The 16951-nt window shown below is 36.9% G+C and overlaps 2 protein-coding genes across 3 annotated transcripts in view; both read left to right on the forward strand.

Annotated features, from left to right (window-relative positions):
• Positions 1-10323, forward strand: part of LOC127948864 (E3 ubiquitin-protein ligase RNF38-like) — a 29136-nt gene extending 18813 nt beyond the window's left edge. For both annotated transcript variants that reach the window (XM_052545657.1, XM_052545658.1), the window contains 10 exons: positions 3515-3708; positions 4682-4937; positions 5357-5536; positions 5726-5896; positions 6268-6429; positions 6508-6611; positions 6706-6793; positions 6895-7016; positions 7518-7617; positions 7868-10323. In XM_052545657.1, coding sequence (XP_052401617.1) covers positions 3515-3708; positions 4682-4937; positions 5357-5536; positions 5726-5896; positions 6268-6429; positions 6508-6611; positions 6706-6793; positions 6895-7016; positions 7518-7617; positions 7868-7930 — 1440 coding nt within the window. In that variant the 3' untranslated portion in view covers positions 7931-10323. The remainder of the gene's footprint in view (positions 1-3514; positions 3709-4681; positions 4938-5356; positions 5537-5725; positions 5897-6267; positions 6430-6507; positions 6612-6705; positions 6794-6894; positions 7017-7517; positions 7618-7867) is intronic.
• A 3428-nt stretch (positions 10324-13751) lies between these two features.
• LOC127949071 (LIM and calponin homology domains-containing protein 1) overlaps positions 13752-16951 on the forward strand; it is a 44638-nt gene continuing 41438 nt past the window's right edge. Inside the window, exon 1 of the mRNA XM_052546011.1 lies at positions 13752-14262. The gene's annotated coding sequence lies outside the window, so the exon portion shown is untranslated. The remainder of the gene's footprint in view (positions 14263-16951) is intronic.

Raw genomic sequence — 16951 nt, forward strand, 5'->3', positions numbered from 1 at the left:
ACATGGTGCATATTAACAACGCAACTCATATATATATATATATATATATATATATATGTATGTGTGTGTGTGTGTGTATGTATGTATGTATGTATGTGTGCGTATAATAAAAAGTGAAGGCCAGCTGTGTAATTATTGCTAGTCTTTCTTATGGAGTCTTTTCAAGTGTAGTCAGCCCACAGTGTTTGCTATAAAGTTGTCATACAGGCCGACAGTGTGACCATATGGCCATCAGAACAGGAGAGGCATTTCAACACGCTTCTAGCTTTAATATCCAATTTTAGAACAAGGCTGTTAAAACTTCCATCGCTGTGCTGAAAAGGACATCTTCAACTTTCCAAAGCTCTGCTCTACTGAAACGCTGTATCTGTACATAAAATGAATTTCCCATGAAGAATTCAGAACAGTGAGTGTTCTCTCATTTCCCTTTCCTTAGTGTAGTAACGCTAGAATCTAGTTAAGATTTTAGATGGCATTTGAGTATTTTATTTGTAGCATTAATGTGTTATGAATATGTACATTGTTTATTCACTATATAAGTTATATTTTTTTAGTTCATAATTTTAAATTAGGTCAAACAAAGCAAAGCTTTTGAGGTTTAATAGCATCAACACCCGTAAGACACCAAGACTCTTGTTGATCAGTAAATGAAAATGGCTGAAAAACTAAATTAGAATTTTGTACTTGAATATTACCAGAATTTGAACTCTATTTCTCTTGTGTGAGACACGAGTGCAACGGTGATAGATGTGTGAAATATGCATTCTTTTTGAACAGCTTAGTTACAAAAGATCTTCTCCACATTGATGTTCTCTTTCTCCGCAATATTTTGAATGAACAATGCAGCAGCGCTGCATCTAGTGGCTTCAGCTGGATAGGCTAATAAAAACATTATAATGCAATGACAATTACATTGTCATTGCATCTTGTGCGCTAGTGATAAAGGCCAAAGTATACTTCGGCCACCTGCGCACCGTCATTTTTGTCATCAAGAGGGCTCGTGGACAGCCGTGCATCCCGTCCACGTGAAGGCAATTTTTTGAGACCATGCGTACAACAGCGCATGTGCGAGGTGAATGATGTGACGGAAGTGGTACTGTGTGTCGAGCTCGTCCGCCTAAACTGTGCGCAGTACAGAACTGAACGTGAAATGTGAAGTATACCTGGGCCTTTTAAGGCAGCTTCCTTAAAGGGATACTCCACCCCAAAATGAAAATTTTGTGATGAATCACTTACCCCAATGTCATTCCAAACCCGTAAAAGCTTTGTCTTCGGAACACAATTTAAGATATTTTGGATGAAAACCGGGAGGCTTGTGACTGTCCCATAGATTTCCAAGTAAGTTACACTGTTAAGGTCCAGAAAAGTATGAAAGACATCTTCAGAATAGTCCATCTGCCATCAGTGGTTCAACTGTAGCGTTATGAAGTGGCGAGAATACATTTTGCATGTGAATAAAACTAAAATAATGACTTTATTCAACAATTCAACAGTCAACAGTCTCCTCAGTGTCTCTTCACATGACTCAAACTGCCTATGGGACAGTCTCACGCCTCTCGGTTTTCATCTAAAATTGTGTTCTTAAGACGAACACATGATACTATAGAAATCATTTTGATATGCTAATTTGTGTTTAATGCTTATCAATGATGCATGAAAGTTTTTTTTTTTTTTTTTCGTTGTAGTTTAGAAGAACAGCATATGTTTTAACTTGGAAATCTTTTGTAACATTATAAATGTCTTTTTAATATCAAGTCCATTTGATACATCCTAGCTGAATACAAGTATTAATTTCTTCAAAAAGAAAAACCGAACATTCCTGAAATTAATTTTCTATCCTTAAAACCTCTCTGATCTATTGTGTCCTTTCCCGATCCGGTTCTCTCTATTAATTGGGACAGTGATCGATGAGGCAGGAAATGAAATTGCTTAAAGCCAAAAAATATTTTTCCAACATGTATATAATTGCGTTTTGTGTGTGTGTGAGAGAAAGTGTGTAGACTGCATACAAAACAATTGAAGTCATTGTTTTGAATGGGATCAGGCATCTGACTCAGACGATACTTTGCAAGGTTTCGCCTCTCACACGGAGAGATGTAAAGGAGTGTCTGCTGGAAGGCTACACACCGAAGTGACACTTTTACCTCATGGAAAATGATCTGTTTCAAGAGACATTTAAATAAACCATATGCAGATAAGTCTAGCCTGCTCCCCAGCTGTTTCCTGTTACTGATTTCTCACACACACACACACACACACACACGGCTGCTCTCTGTATCTCCACACTTGGCTTAACCTTGTTTTATGTGAGCTCACTTTGCCACCCACAACGAGTCGACGTGTGTGTGCTATCCACTTGTTTGCGTGTTCCTTGTGGTTCTCGCCAAAATCGCACGTGTGTTCTTTTAAGACGCGCCTCTAGTTTGCATCTTGAAAGCCTTACAGTGATGTGTGTGGGTTTTGTGTTTGAAAGTATGTCTGAGTAACACGTTAGTCACCCAAAAATGCTTTCGAAAGTCTGTCACCCCTTTTCTGATGCCACCCCTTGTCAACTATGACTCTTCCAAACGAAGTAGACCCAGAGATCATTAGGCTATAAAATGGTTGTGTGTGTGTGTCATCTGACTTCCAGTAAAAGGTGATGAGGCTGATATGATGTGTTCAGATATTCCTGCATGTTCAAGCCTTGGTTACACACACTGACTCATGTGTCGCTGCATGTTTCTCCATGTCTTGGAGGATACTGCTGACTTGAGTTGAATGTGTTTGAGTAACACCAGCTGAGAAAGTGTGTGTGTGTGTGTTGAGCAACAAGCCATGGGCTTCTTCAAACTTTCGGGAAGTGACCTCACACTGCCTTAGGCAACAGAGGCAGTGATATCATTGACAGGAAATGCCACTAATGCCGGCAGGCACAATAGCTACTTGTGCTCTCAATGGGCAAAAGGAACTAGCACATGTACAAAACACTTTTTTTGTGTGTTAAGATATTAATTAACATGAGGTATCAAATAGTGGACAATTTCTGGAGTAGAAATTTGTGGTAAATGAGTGCAGCATTGAGCAGTATTTTGTTAGTAGACCTGAATATTAGAAATTGAATGATGTTGTTGTTGTTGTTAATGTTCACAAAAACATTTATTTTATAAAGGAATACATTTTAATTGAGCTGACTTTGATCTGTGAAACACAAAAGAAAATATTTAGCAGAATGTTTAAGCTGCTTTGTCCAATAAAGGCTGTCAAGCTTCGAAAAATAGTAGCCCACATTTCGTGTCCCTAGTCTTCTGAAGTCAGATGATAGCTTTGTGTGGAGAACAGTTTGAAAATCCACCCTAACTCCCAAAGCTCACTTCCAATTTCATATATTCAAACTTTGCATGACATGTATTTAACATTTTTGTGTAAATGGTTTCTGTAAGTGCGTAAGATGTTTCAGCAGTGATTGAGTTTGAATCTATGTGGTTTGTAATTGTAGATGAGTAATTGAGTGAATTATGGTTTTGTCCCTCAGACGGAGGATTCTCCCAGTCCGAAGAGACAGCGTCTTTCTCAGCAGTCTGTACTGGAGTTTACCTCTGCTCCTCCTTCCACACCCTCACCACCAATCAGACCATGGGAGCTTCCGCCCAGTCGCAGGCCACACCCCTATCCCCACCCACACTACCACCCTGAGCGCTGCCACACACCTGCACGGCACAGACGCAGGTATGCTGTTGTTAGTTGTGACTGGTAGTACTGATGTGAACGTGCACTGAATGAGTTGAACGATAATAATGAAGGCAGTGACTTTTGTCAGGTGTGTTTGTCTATTGCTTTTATACAGCATTCTAAGCACTCCTTTTGTGGTATCAATTTATAAATTCTAGTCCCCCATTGAACAATTTTAATATAGCCTTTTATTTAAATGAAACTTAATTTTTTTTTGTATATAAATAAACATTAAGTAGTCCGTTTATAGGTGGCATAATTATTATGATACACAATAAATTTAGTGAATGAAGGCAATAAAAAAATTAATTTATTTATTTAAACAAACATGCAGTGCTGCCAGTGGATTTATTATTATTATATTATAGTTTATATATTGGTTTACATATTTTAGTTTATATATATTATATTATGGTGTATTGTAAACATTATATTTTAGTGAATCTTAATGAAGGATTGTTGTAGTATTTATATTGATGAAAACACTGGAGTAATGGCTGTTGAAAATCCAGTTTGATATACAATACTGTATGTTCAGCTTTGAATATATTATTTCCGTGGTGGCACATAGAAAAATGTTTAAATTGTAATAATTTTTACAACATTCTTGTTTTTTTTTGGATCAAATAAATTGGTAAGTATAAGAGACTTCTTCCAAAAACATTATTAAAAATTGTGTATTTCTTTTTTTTGTGTGTGTGTGTAACCCTGGACTACAAAACAAGTCATAAGGGTCAGTTTTTTTGTTTAAGACTGGGTTTATACATCATCTGAAAGTGTATATATATATTTTAATATATTTATGGTAGGAAATTTACAAAATGTCTTCATGTAACATGACCTTTACTTAATATTCTAATAATTTGGGGCATAAAAGAAACCCATACAATGCATTTTTGACTGCTTTTGTGGTCCAGGGTCATATTTGATTATTAGTGTATATTACATGAATGTGACTTTGCCTGTGCAGTCCTCCAGTGCGGCGTCAGCGCGGTCGGCGAGAGCGTCTGTCGCGGCACCATCCCCCTCATGGGTCCCCGGGTGGGGGACAGGATGAAAACTATCGCCACCATCCTCACCCACATTCTCTTCATCCCTACGGCCAGCCACCATCCCACCCTCCACCCGGCCTAGATGAGCCCCGGGCCTTTCACCCCCCCACGCTCTCGCCACGGTTATTGCACCCCCCGCAGCAGGGAGCTATTATGATGGATCTCCACGAGCAGGTTAGAGGTTTGGGGCAGGGTCTCTGTGGGATGATAACTGGGACCGAAGGTATCCTAATGAAGTTCCCATCCAAGAAGATCAAGCAGACTCTTAAGATGTCTTGTATTATAACTTGTTTTGTGTGTGTCATGTACCTCCCAGCCCCCTTAACAGGGCTCAAGTACCCCTCCATCAACCAAAGCAGAAATGTCTTTATTTTAAATCTAGATGTTATGTAGCATTTACGGATGCTTATTTCCACCATGGACGAAAGGTTATTGCACTTTTTTTTTCCCTCCCTCACAATTGTGAGTTGTTGTATTTGTATTTGTAATTGCTATAGTATTAAATAATTGAAGTGGGCCTTTTTTGGACGGATCATTAATAAATCAAACACTATTTATTAATTTTTTTTTCCTCTGTGTGTGTGGATTTTTAGCTCCCTCAGGGTACAGTTCCGGTGTCATATACAGTTTCTCCAGTGCCGCCCCATGGTCTACCTGCCCCCCTCTGCACGGGACAGCATCTCCCAGCATGTTCTTCTCAACAGCAGGTGCCCACCTGTTCTGTGGTCTTCAGTGGACAGCAACACTATCCAATCTGTAGCGTACCTCCTCCTGTAAGTATATATCAAGGAGTGGAAAGGCTTAGATGGCTTCTATTGATTTTGGGGGGCTCATTTGATTTGGTTGTATCTGCTGCCACCCAGTGGTGGAAAGTTGTTACTTTCCTGTTTTGACCTTTTTGAAGTGTTTTGTAGTGGCTTGAAACTGATCGTCTAATGTCTGTTTGTTTGTTTGACCTGCAGATGTTGCCGCCATGTTCAGTGCAGCATTTGCCAATGCCGTACGCCGCATTTCCTTCTCTCCTCTCCAGTGATCCCCCGTTCCTGCTTCATCCGCCGCATCTATCACATCATCCGCCCCACCTCCCCACGCCTGGACAGTTCTTACCCTTCCAGACGCAACAGTCTCGATCTGTAAGTATAAAAATATTATACGCACACTGCTTTATATTTTACTAGTTATACCATTTAAATGAGTCTCTTATTCTCAAAAAGGCTGCATTTAATTAATAATTTTATTATTATTTTTAATATTGTAAATTGTTGTTCTGCTTTAAATGTCTTTTTTGTTTAATCAAATTTTTGTTTATTTTTTATGCATCCCTTCGGAGCAAAATAGAATATTTACTATGCACAAATATTTTATAGCATATATAAATATTTATATTAATACTTGCATTCTTTTTTTTTTTTTTTTTTTTTTTTTACTATAGTTCTGCTATGTTAGAAAGAAATAGAATTTCAAATATTTGCATTAAATCTGCATGCTTGTCTTTTTTGACTAGCCGCTGCAGAGGATAGAGAATGAGGTTGAGTTATTGGGGGAACACCTGTCGGTAGGTGGAGGGTTTAACTATCCCCATTCGGGACATCCTAGTCCTCTGCCCCCTTCCACCCCACTGCAGTTCCTCTCCCATGAACCCCTGCCCCAGGAGCTCTTTGGAGTGGTGAGTGATCTTCATGCTTCATCACCTCTGCTCAAGCTGATGGAGGTTTTATGTGTTTTTCCTGTGTGCTCTCTCCAGCCGTATCCACACTTCATGCCTCGGCGAATCACAGGCAGACGTTACCGCTCTCAGCAGCCTGTACCTCCACCTCCTTACCACCCAAGTCTGCTGCCCTACTTCCTGTGAGTTACACATGCAGACATACACCAGAGTGTTGTGTTGGAGAGCCAGCGAGCTGGAGAATAATAATGTCACTGTTTCTGTTTGTTGGGCCAGATCTGTTCTTCCAGTCCAGCCAACAGCAGTGGGTCCCACCATTAGCTTGGAGCTGGATGTAGATGATGGAGAGGTTGAGAATTATGAGGTGAGAGTCCTAGAAAAAACTTCATGATGAATATTTCCGATCACTTTTTAGGTATACTTGTGTTTTGGTATCGTTTCACATGCGCTTTTTTGGTTGACTAGGCTCTGTTAAACCTTGCGGAGCGTCTTGGAGAAGCGAAGCCTAGAGGTTTGACAAAAGCCGATATCGAACAGCTGCCTTCCTACAGATTCAACCCCAGCAACCATCAGTCAGAGCAGACTTTGTGAGTACAAACTTAAAAAAACCTATTTGTTATTGAACTGTATTTGTGACCTTATAATAAATCAAGAGATTACATATATACATTAATATTTGTACTTTTAAAGGGGTAGTTCACCCAAAAATGATAATTTTGTCATTTACACTGCTTCATGTCGTTCCAAACCTGCATGAGTTTCTTTCTTATGTCAAATATTAGATATTTTGAAGAATGCTGGAATTCAAACAGTTGATGGTCCCCATTGACTTCCATAGTATTACTTTCCCTGATATCGAAGTCAGTGAGGACCAACAACTGTTTGGATCTTATATCATCTTTTGTGTTCAACACAAGGAAGAAACTCATTCAGGTTTGGAATGACATGAGGGTGATTAAATGATGACAGAATCTTCATTTTTGAATACTATTTCTTTAAAGCAATTCAGAGTCAAAATGTCAGTTCAGGCTTTTTCTTTTTCTTTTCTTTAAATGCATTTGAACAAACTCTTGATGTTGTCCCTGTAGGTGTGTAGTGTGCATGTGTGATTTTGAGTCTCGTCAACTGTTGAGAGTACTGCCCTGTAATCATGAATTCCATGCCAAGTGTGTCGACAAATGGCTGAAGGTAAGCAATCTTGCAAATGTATTCATTTAATTCATTTTAACCATTTATTTAATTCATTAGTAGTAGTGGTGGTAGTAGATAGATATTGATTTAGTTTAATGTATTTAAAAATGTAACTAGCACTAATCTTTGTGCTATTGTGACAGCGTGTTTATGCAGATAGATTTGCCTAACCTACTGCTTGTCTTCAGTTATGATCTATATATTTCTTAGACCTATTTGACCATATCTGTCCTCCTCTGTCTTCTAGGCTAACAGAACCTGTCCTATTTGCCGAGCCGATGCCTCTGAAGTCCAGCGGGATTCTGAGTGACGCTGCTCCCCGAACACGAACACACACCACTGAACACTTCAGTCATTCTCCCACCGTTACATTCAGTTAACTTCCACATGCATAATTACTCCTCGCACACAGATGACTGCTGCAAAAGATTCATAAAAACTTTATGCATCAAAAGCATCGTTTGCTATTCATCTATGAATATCCAACTAATTGAGACACACACAAACTCATCCCTTTTGATGTTTGATCACTAATTCTTTGAGTGGAAGTCCAAAGATTATGGTTCATATTATCATTCTGGTTCTGAGATTGTTTTTTCTTTTCTTTTTTTTTATATAAATCTATATATAGTTTAGTTCTGCCCTTTGGGGACGGGTGTTGGTATGTTGCTGTGTGTGTGTGTGTGTGTGAGAGAGTGTGAGTGTGTGCACTAACATTCCCGGCTATGTGAGCACACTGTGGTGTGGTGGTCTTTACGAAGGTTAATGTTGTGAGCATGGGCTTTTATATTTTACCAACAAATATAGCTATATATAAATATGTATGTATGTATGTATCAATATAGAGGGACAAATTACAAAATTCATACTGTTTTTTTTTTTGTTTTTTTTTTGTTATAAAAAAATTATGGAACTGTCTTTTTCCAAAAATGGAACAAAAGATTCAAATGATATCTATAAATAAAACGGGGCTTTTGGGTGGGTCTTGCTCAATTATGATTTAGCAGTCTTTATAGAATTGGAAAACTGTGAGTTGTGTGTGTGCTTCTGTGTGAAAGAGTGTGTATTTGAGAATCAGTTGTTTGTTATTTATCCCATATGTATGGTACAGAACACTGGCTTGTCGCTCTCACGTTTCTTCTCGTCTGGGATTGGCTGAGGATGCGCACTGACATGACATTTGATTGGTTTGGAGGTCCTTCGATGTATACTGCTGCAGAATTTTTTGGTTTTTTCAGTTTTCTTTGCCGTCGGTCACATTTGCCTTTAAAATAACCTTTTTTAAGAAAAAACATTGTGTATTTCTAATCCATAGCCTGTCCTGCAGATTGATTATGTAATCAAGTCACCACTTTTCTCTTTTAGCACTTAATGTCATAGTTTACCCCAAAATGGACATTTAGCAGAAAATTTACTCTTATAAATGTTCTTCTTCTGTTGAGCCCAATAGATATTTTGAAGAATGTTGGTTACCCAACAGTTTACATCCATTGTATTTTTACTTCCCAAACTATAGACATCATTGGCTGCAAGCAGCTGTTATATTACTAACATTCTTCAAAATATCTTCTGTTGTTCTCAACAGAAGAAAGAAACTGATAGGTTTGCAACAACTGAAGGGTAATTCAAATTTAGAGTAAAAAAATAATGACATTTTCTTTTCTTTTTTTAAACTCCTTTAAGACTTTCATTTCTTAAAATAGTGATCCTTCATCTTTTTAAACCCGAGCTAAAGTTTCATTTTTGTGACTTTAGTCATTAACCTTGCCGCAATACCCCTGAGTTTACCAAATTTAGCTGTCACTTTTAATTTAGGTCATTATTTGATTTCATATGCCTTAAAATTTAGTAATCAAAGACTCCGTCTTGGATGTGTGTATGTACAATGAGTGTTCAAAGAGTACAGATTATATCGTAGCATTTTGGTTTCTTTAAAAAGGGAAACGCACAGATTCTGCAGGACCAAATGGAGGGCAATACACACAAACCCCTTGAGAAATGTGTCATTTTAGGTACCTTCCTTTCATCCCTGCAAGGCTCTTGGTCTTAGTAAACGGTTAATGTCTCTTGTCCTTTCATTTGCTCTCTCACTGCCCTCTCTATGTAGTGTTTTTTTTCTTTTTTATAATATATACAGCCTTCCAGTGCACCCACTCTTACAGCCTCCAAAAGGCTGTTATAGCCATTCATAGTCATGTGCGTTACTTTATAATGAACACTTGAGATGCGTTATGACTTAGACGTGTGTTTGTATGTGTATGATTGTATTCTGTCATGCATTGTTATCGTTATGAATGGATATAACTGCCTCTGTGTGGCATTATGTAGGCTCTATGACTGGTGTAGAAAGTGTCATATGAATTGTGATGTAGTCTCAGAGCCTGCAGTGTCTTAATGAGAGATGCCTTTAAACCATTCTCCAGTGTCGTCCGCTTCAGTGTCACAAGTCGAATTCATGAGCAGAAAATGATGAATTCTTTATTCTTTGCAAACAACAAATGTGCATTACCTTACTTTGTCATTCTGTGTTCTAGAAGTTTGATTTTTCCCTGCTTGGTACAATAGCAGTTACCTCAGTTTTACTATTTATGTTTTTTTCCCCTTAATCTTTTGCAACACCAATAAGAGAGCTTATGATTTCTCTTGCATTTGTTTATTGGTTGTTTTAATTCTTACCATTAAAAATACAATTGTATCATTTAACATGTTGTAGTTTCATATGTATAATATCTGTAACCAAAATCATTTGAAGGCTTGATATAAAACTTTTTAACAAACATCTGTACTTTTTTTTTTTCTTCTTCTACTTTTCTTTTCTACACACACACGTACAGACATATGGAATGCCACGTCTGCCAAAATAAAAAAATAAATACATAAATATACAAATAAATGTAAAAAATAAATATATATATATATATATATATATATATATATATATATATATATAAATAGAAAAGCAAAAAAACGAAAATAATTATTTATACATTTATTTCCTTATTTATGTATATATTTATTTTTTCCCATATTTATTTCTTCTTTTATTTATTTCTACATTTATTCATTTATTTATTTATTTCTTCCTACACACACACACGTATATGTGTATGAGAGATATTACTAGTTATGCTTCACTACGTAGTGCAAATTATTTTTTTTTCTTGGTCTCTTCTCCCTATTCCCAGTCTTTTGAATTTCATAGGGTGGCTCAGTAATAAATGTATAATGTTCTCTTCCTTGACATTTCTGTTCTTTTCTTTTTCCATTCATTATCCCATTTCTTTATCTCTGATGTTTTCATTCTTGTTTCAAGTTTACTGTTTGGTTAAAGGAGTATTTCGACCCCTTCAAAAATGCAAAACATTGAATGTTTTTACTTGGACATTTTTAACCCAGCATGGAATTCTAGAATGAATTTTTTTTTTTTTTTTTAAGTCACTCTCAATTATTTTCATTTACTATGTCAAAGAAAGAAAAGTTTTTAGTGTACTCACCCTCAAGTCTTTCAAAATCTGACATTATACTACAGGACACAAACGTATAGATGAATGTCTAAACGGAAAGTTCATGCAGGATTTAAGAAGCAAGGTTTTTGGAGAAGATCAACTTAAAGACTTTGAATACTGTCCACTCTGTGTATGAAAGAGCAGCTCAGACATTCTGGGTATACAGCACAGTGTTTTGGCTAATGGTTGATTATTTCCGGATGTGGCTGTCTTCAGAGAAAGTGTGGTCTCAGTCCACATGAAGTAATGCTGACTAAGAACTGATTGGCCACTCTGCTTCTGGGAATAATGACGGCACAGGACTTTCACAACAACACAATCCCACACAGAAAGTTGTGCGCACACGGTAACAAGGTTGATAAAGTTACCAAAAACTACCTCTTTGACTCTAAAGAAGAAAATTCACTGAACTTAGGTAATGTTTGCAAGATTTGTGGCTTTGTCTGAGGCACATAATAGTAGTTTTGTAACTGCCCATATATATAAAATTCAAAACAATATTCATAATTACCTACATGATGATAAGTTACTAAAACAGCTTCTTTTTTGCAGTCAATAAATGGATAATATTGATACGGAGAGTGATAATAATAATAGATTTCAATGAAGGAGAAAAACTCTTCCAGCAGAGGGCGCATGGAGACTGAAATATATGAAAACATGGCATTGCACATTGACATGTGATTTAATTGACACTCCATTCATGAAGAATGATCTGAATCAGGTCTGTTGTTGAATAAGCGAGACATACAGAGCTGTGGGTCCACAGCACAGAACTAAAAACCACTGGTCGACAACAGGCTATCTAAAGAAGAAACTTTTATTTTACTTTATTTAAACATAATGTTGTCTTATAGCATCCAGCTTATACCTTAATTTACATTAACATTAATGTACATTTAAAATACATTTGCTATTATAACGAAAAGAAAAAAACAACAACACTCTTGGGTAACAGCTATAATTTGCTATAATTTTAATTATTGTAAATGATTTAAATTATCGGTTTTCATTTTAATTAGCAGTTTTAGTAAATAATTTTGTTTCTTTTTTTGTTTTTATTCGTTCTTTTTGTGTTAGTAAAGTTTTCACTCTGTATTTCGGTTTTAGTTACATAATTGTTATGTTTATTTCAGGTAATAATTATTTTATTTCAACTAACAAATAGACCAGTGTTAGCTCCAAAATGGACTTTTCCTCACTGCTTTGTGCCTGATCAGTTTTACAAGCTCAATATGATTAGTGTTGGAGTGGATTTATGTCTAGGACATTGTCAACTTGTGGGCACTTCTTCCACCAATGCCCACTTTACTTCTGCTTAAAACTTTTCAACCCTTTTGTCTATAGCCTTATTTCTTCTGCTTTTCTCCTCATTTTGAGTTGACTGCAGCACCACCAACAGGTTCATACTGTAAGATAAAAAAGAAGAAATATTTGAACCTTGAACTTCTTGGCCTAAATAATTCTTAATTCTCTAAATCAGGAATATTTTTATTTGGCTACTCAGGTAGCTGACGTGCTGTAATGATATTCATCATTCTGAACAAAACCTTAACATGAAGTTTTTATATGTCTTCAATTCTGTCCAAACAATTCACAGGCTCACGAATTTATAATTAGAAATGCAAAAAATATTTTGGGTTTGAAAATATTATTTCTTATATTTATTTACATACTAAATTCTTGGTCTTTTTAAAGCCACTTCTAAAGGTGCGGTCACATTAACTGTTGTTCTGCGACTCTTCGCTGAAAAATTCAGTAATTTTAACAGGAATCCATACGATTTTGCAAGTGACTTTAGTGTGAGCTGTGCTTCAATACAATAGACAATGGACCTTGTTTTGCCCGGAAAGTTCACTAATGTGACCGTACCTGCAAAAATGAAACGCTATACAAAGGTCAGAAATGAACAAGGGCTTATGGGGGGATATAGGGCAGTACATCCTGTTGATTGTTTAAATCTGTTACCTTATATTCAACTTCTAGGCCTAGTGCTATATCTAGATAAGCTAATATATCAAATGTATTATAGCATCATGTTTTTTTTCTTTCGATACATCATAAATTATTCACAGCTACTATAATATGTGATGATTTGATTTTATAGATAACAGTAACTGAGTAGCTTTGTTTAATTAATTGATTCAGGGGTCAAGTGTTTGACGGATTAATTAGCCTACATAAGGTGTGATTTTCTATGCTTAAGAGTCTTAATTAAGGTTAATAAAATACTGAAAATCATTTCTAGCAGGGGACAAATACAGCCTCTTATAACATTTCTGACAATGTATTGAGCACAGTGTTTTCTGTTTATCCACTGCACTTGCATATTTCTAGAAATCTCTGTCTCCCTCTATCCATGGGTTTACAACTTTTTCCAATTATGAGTTTACCAAACATTTCTGCAACCATTCATATACTGGTATTTCCTTTAGTAAATGCAAATCTAGTTTTACTTTCTATTAATAACTTTATTGTAGCCTACTAAATTGGGTATTAAATAAATTGGTATAAAAAAATACGTTTAATATAATATAATAAATATATATATATATAGAGAGAGAGAGAGAGAGAGAGAGAGAGAGAGAGAGATGTCTGGCCGTAACTGGAGCGGTAACGGAACTGCTCTATTGTTCTCGTTAAATTCCTTTCCCCCGCGTCGCTCTCGCGCATGCCACTCTCCCGTCCTTTAGGAGAAGAGAGCGAGTGGCGGATGCGCGCGCCTTGCTGCCCCTTACGCATTGGCTGAACGGAGACCTCTGGTGTTTTTTTAGCTTATATTTTTAGCAGCGGAGGTCGGACTCGTATTGCATCGCGCGTGATAGAAAGTGCAGTTCATCTGCAGTGCTGCTGAGCGCTGGAGAACCGCAGTGTGTTGCGCTGTGAACGCTCGAGCTCAGCATACTGAACGAGTCCGCTATTACGGCGAAGGGTCTGAAGTAAACACGCAGGTCTGCTGTTCGAGGAGCGCTGGATATATCATCTAGGCTGTCTTGCTAAGACGGGTTTTTTTTATTATTTGGTGGAAATGGCCAGTCCTGGAGACGACTCGGCTTCAAACGCCTATCTGGATCAAGCTGAATCTGCTGACGCTAGCCCAGAACCAGCGTTTCAGGAGGCTCAAAAATGGATCGAGGTGAGTTAACCAAACATGCTCATAAAGGTGGAAGTAAACATTATTTTTTTTTATTTCGACACTCATATAAAGAGGTTGCCTTACGCTCTGAACATCTAATAAATATTGCACAGGTACCTGACGTAAGTGCGTAGCGTGTGGAACGGGTTTGGTTACAACAGCGGGCAATGAAGCCCAGCAGCGCGGGGATCATGTGCGCGGGATTCGGGGACTGTAATCGGACTAGCGCGGCTTTGATGGCTCACCGATTTTTTTTCTCTCTCACGTGACAGCCATCAGCCTTTTTAAATTAGCTGCTGGATTTTATACTGTAGGTCGCCTATCAATGGGATGCTTTTGCAAACAAATCATTATTAATTTGGAAGATGTGCAAGAGAAACAGAAGGATGTAGAAATAGTCTGCCAGCAGGCACGCCTCCTTGAGGTGGAAGCCAAGAGACACGCCCCCTTGTCCTTCACAGACCACGCCCCTCATCACGGCAGCTCACAAGCTCGGTCAATCAGCTTGTTTTCACTTTACTGTCTATGGTTTTCGCCGAGTATTTGTGGCCTACACAGTATTTATTTGGTATTTTTATTTATTATTTTTTTTTTTCAATTCACTGTAAAGTATAGCATGTGAATGTAGTCCATCCCCAGAGATATTACAGGTTTTAGGTCTTGGTATTAATATTGTGACCTATTTTACAAGTCGTGGATTGGATAGGGAGAATCCAAACGTCACTGATCTAGATTTGAGGTTGAGTCTTGTGCATTAGATGGGGCTTTCAGTATTTTAGATGCCATGGACCCCAGATGTCATCATTCTTGTGCTAGGGACCCACACTGTAAAGTCATCCATATCATTTCTTGTATAAAGAACCAGCTTTTTACAAAACATTATTTATAAATGTCTAAAATATAGTTTAAGAAATATTAATTTTCTATTAAGTAATATTATACAGTTTTTTCCCCCTGCTCATTATAGAACTGTGCTGTTTGATGTAGTATTTACCCATTTCAATAACATTTCTATTTATTTTGGTTATTTTAATTTGATAATTTTTATGCACTTTTATATGGTACACGTTCTTGTGGTGCTAAGGTCTATGGCTTTTTCTTTTTTTGCAGAAAAAATAGGACCAGCAGTATTTCCTTATAATTGTATCGTTCTACAAAATTTTACATAGCGACCCACATATAGACACTATTTTTATATTGTTAATTAATTTAGAATTTATGTGGTTTATAGTGATTTCATAAATCCCACCTAAAGTATAGACCAGGTTGCCATGCCATAATTCATTCATGCACTTTTTCTGCATTACTGTTTGTCCATTCTGTCTTTCTGCCCATGTGTTTCTCTGGTATGCCAGTAACACAGGCAGGAGCTCATGCATTTTAGGACGATCAGTATAAATAGACAGGCTTAAATAGCCTAGCACCCTGCTGCTCGCAAATAGTTTTAACTAAATTGGCACAGAGAGAGACATGCTTCTTCTGTCTCCTGCTAAAAATGCTTTTTCCTTAGCGAGTCATTGAAAGAGCTAGAACATTACAGACCAAAGCATAGGGCAGACTGAAGCATGAACAGCAGACTGCAGTACAAAGATACACGAAGCTCTCTTAAGACACATATAGATTGAGCTTCCCTATAATGGTCAGCTTAAAGAGGGTCAATGTCAATATGGAGAAGGCAAGGTGATGGACAATATAATATTGATATATAGGTCACATAATACAATGATGAAACAAGAAACACTTGTAGAAAATCACACTACCCAATATTTCACAAAAAAATCATGAAATTTACTAAACAAAACAATGATCAGTGAAACAAATAAGAATGTCCGATCTATCAAACTTGAGAAAATAGTAGCGCTCCTAACAGGAAAAAATAGATCATTGTATTGCAGGTGCGTAGAGCCAGTAGGATACTTGAAAATAAACAGGAAAGTGGCTAACCACACACTGATCCACTCCAGACTGAAAACTGTTTTTTTATTCTATCAATTGCATCGTGCAAAAAGAGCAAAGTGAGAGTGAATTAAAAACAGATGGACGCAAGCAGACGTTTCAGCACATTTCTATCTTCATTGCTCACTTAACAAACAACATTCACCCTTTTTAAATAGGTCAGCATTTAATAACTATCAGCTGAATTCAGTTCTGTCAGGTGAATCTCAATTATCACAAGCAGAATTCCAAGAGAGTTTGATCATTGACATATATTAAGCAGAATATTACAACTTCAAAGAATAATCAAACATTACAAATACAACAAACACAGCAGGAGACAGAGAAGACGAATTTAAATAAACGTATGCATTTAGCAGACACTTTTATCCAAAGCGACTTCTAATTCAAGCTAACAATTTTCTCCTAACAAGATGAAACGGTAACCACAACCATTTTTCCAAAAATCAAAAGAGTTCTAGTTTTCATTAATAACCTCGGGAAATAAAGATTTAAGTGATGTTTTGTAGACTTTTTCAGTCTTGAGTGGATCAGTGTGCGGTTAGCCACCATCCTGTTTATTTTCAAATTTGAAGGTAAAGAAAATGTAAGTTTGAAATCCAAGCCAATGTAATTTTTGCATATGGTTTCGTAGGGCTTTACTAAACTTTTATACCCTTTCCAACAAAATGTTTACATTGAATGACTCTAATGCCAAGCAGTTATAAAAGTAAATTGAATTATCTATCTATCT

The sequence above is a fragment of the Carassius gibelio genome, chromosome B1 (assembly GCF_023724105.1).
Source record: "Carassius gibelio isolate Cgi1373 ecotype wild population from Czech Republic chromosome B1, carGib1.2-hapl.c, whole genome shotgun sequence".
Taxonomy (NCBI): Eukaryota; Metazoa; Chordata; class Actinopteri; order Cypriniformes; family Cyprinidae; genus Carassius; species Carassius gibelio.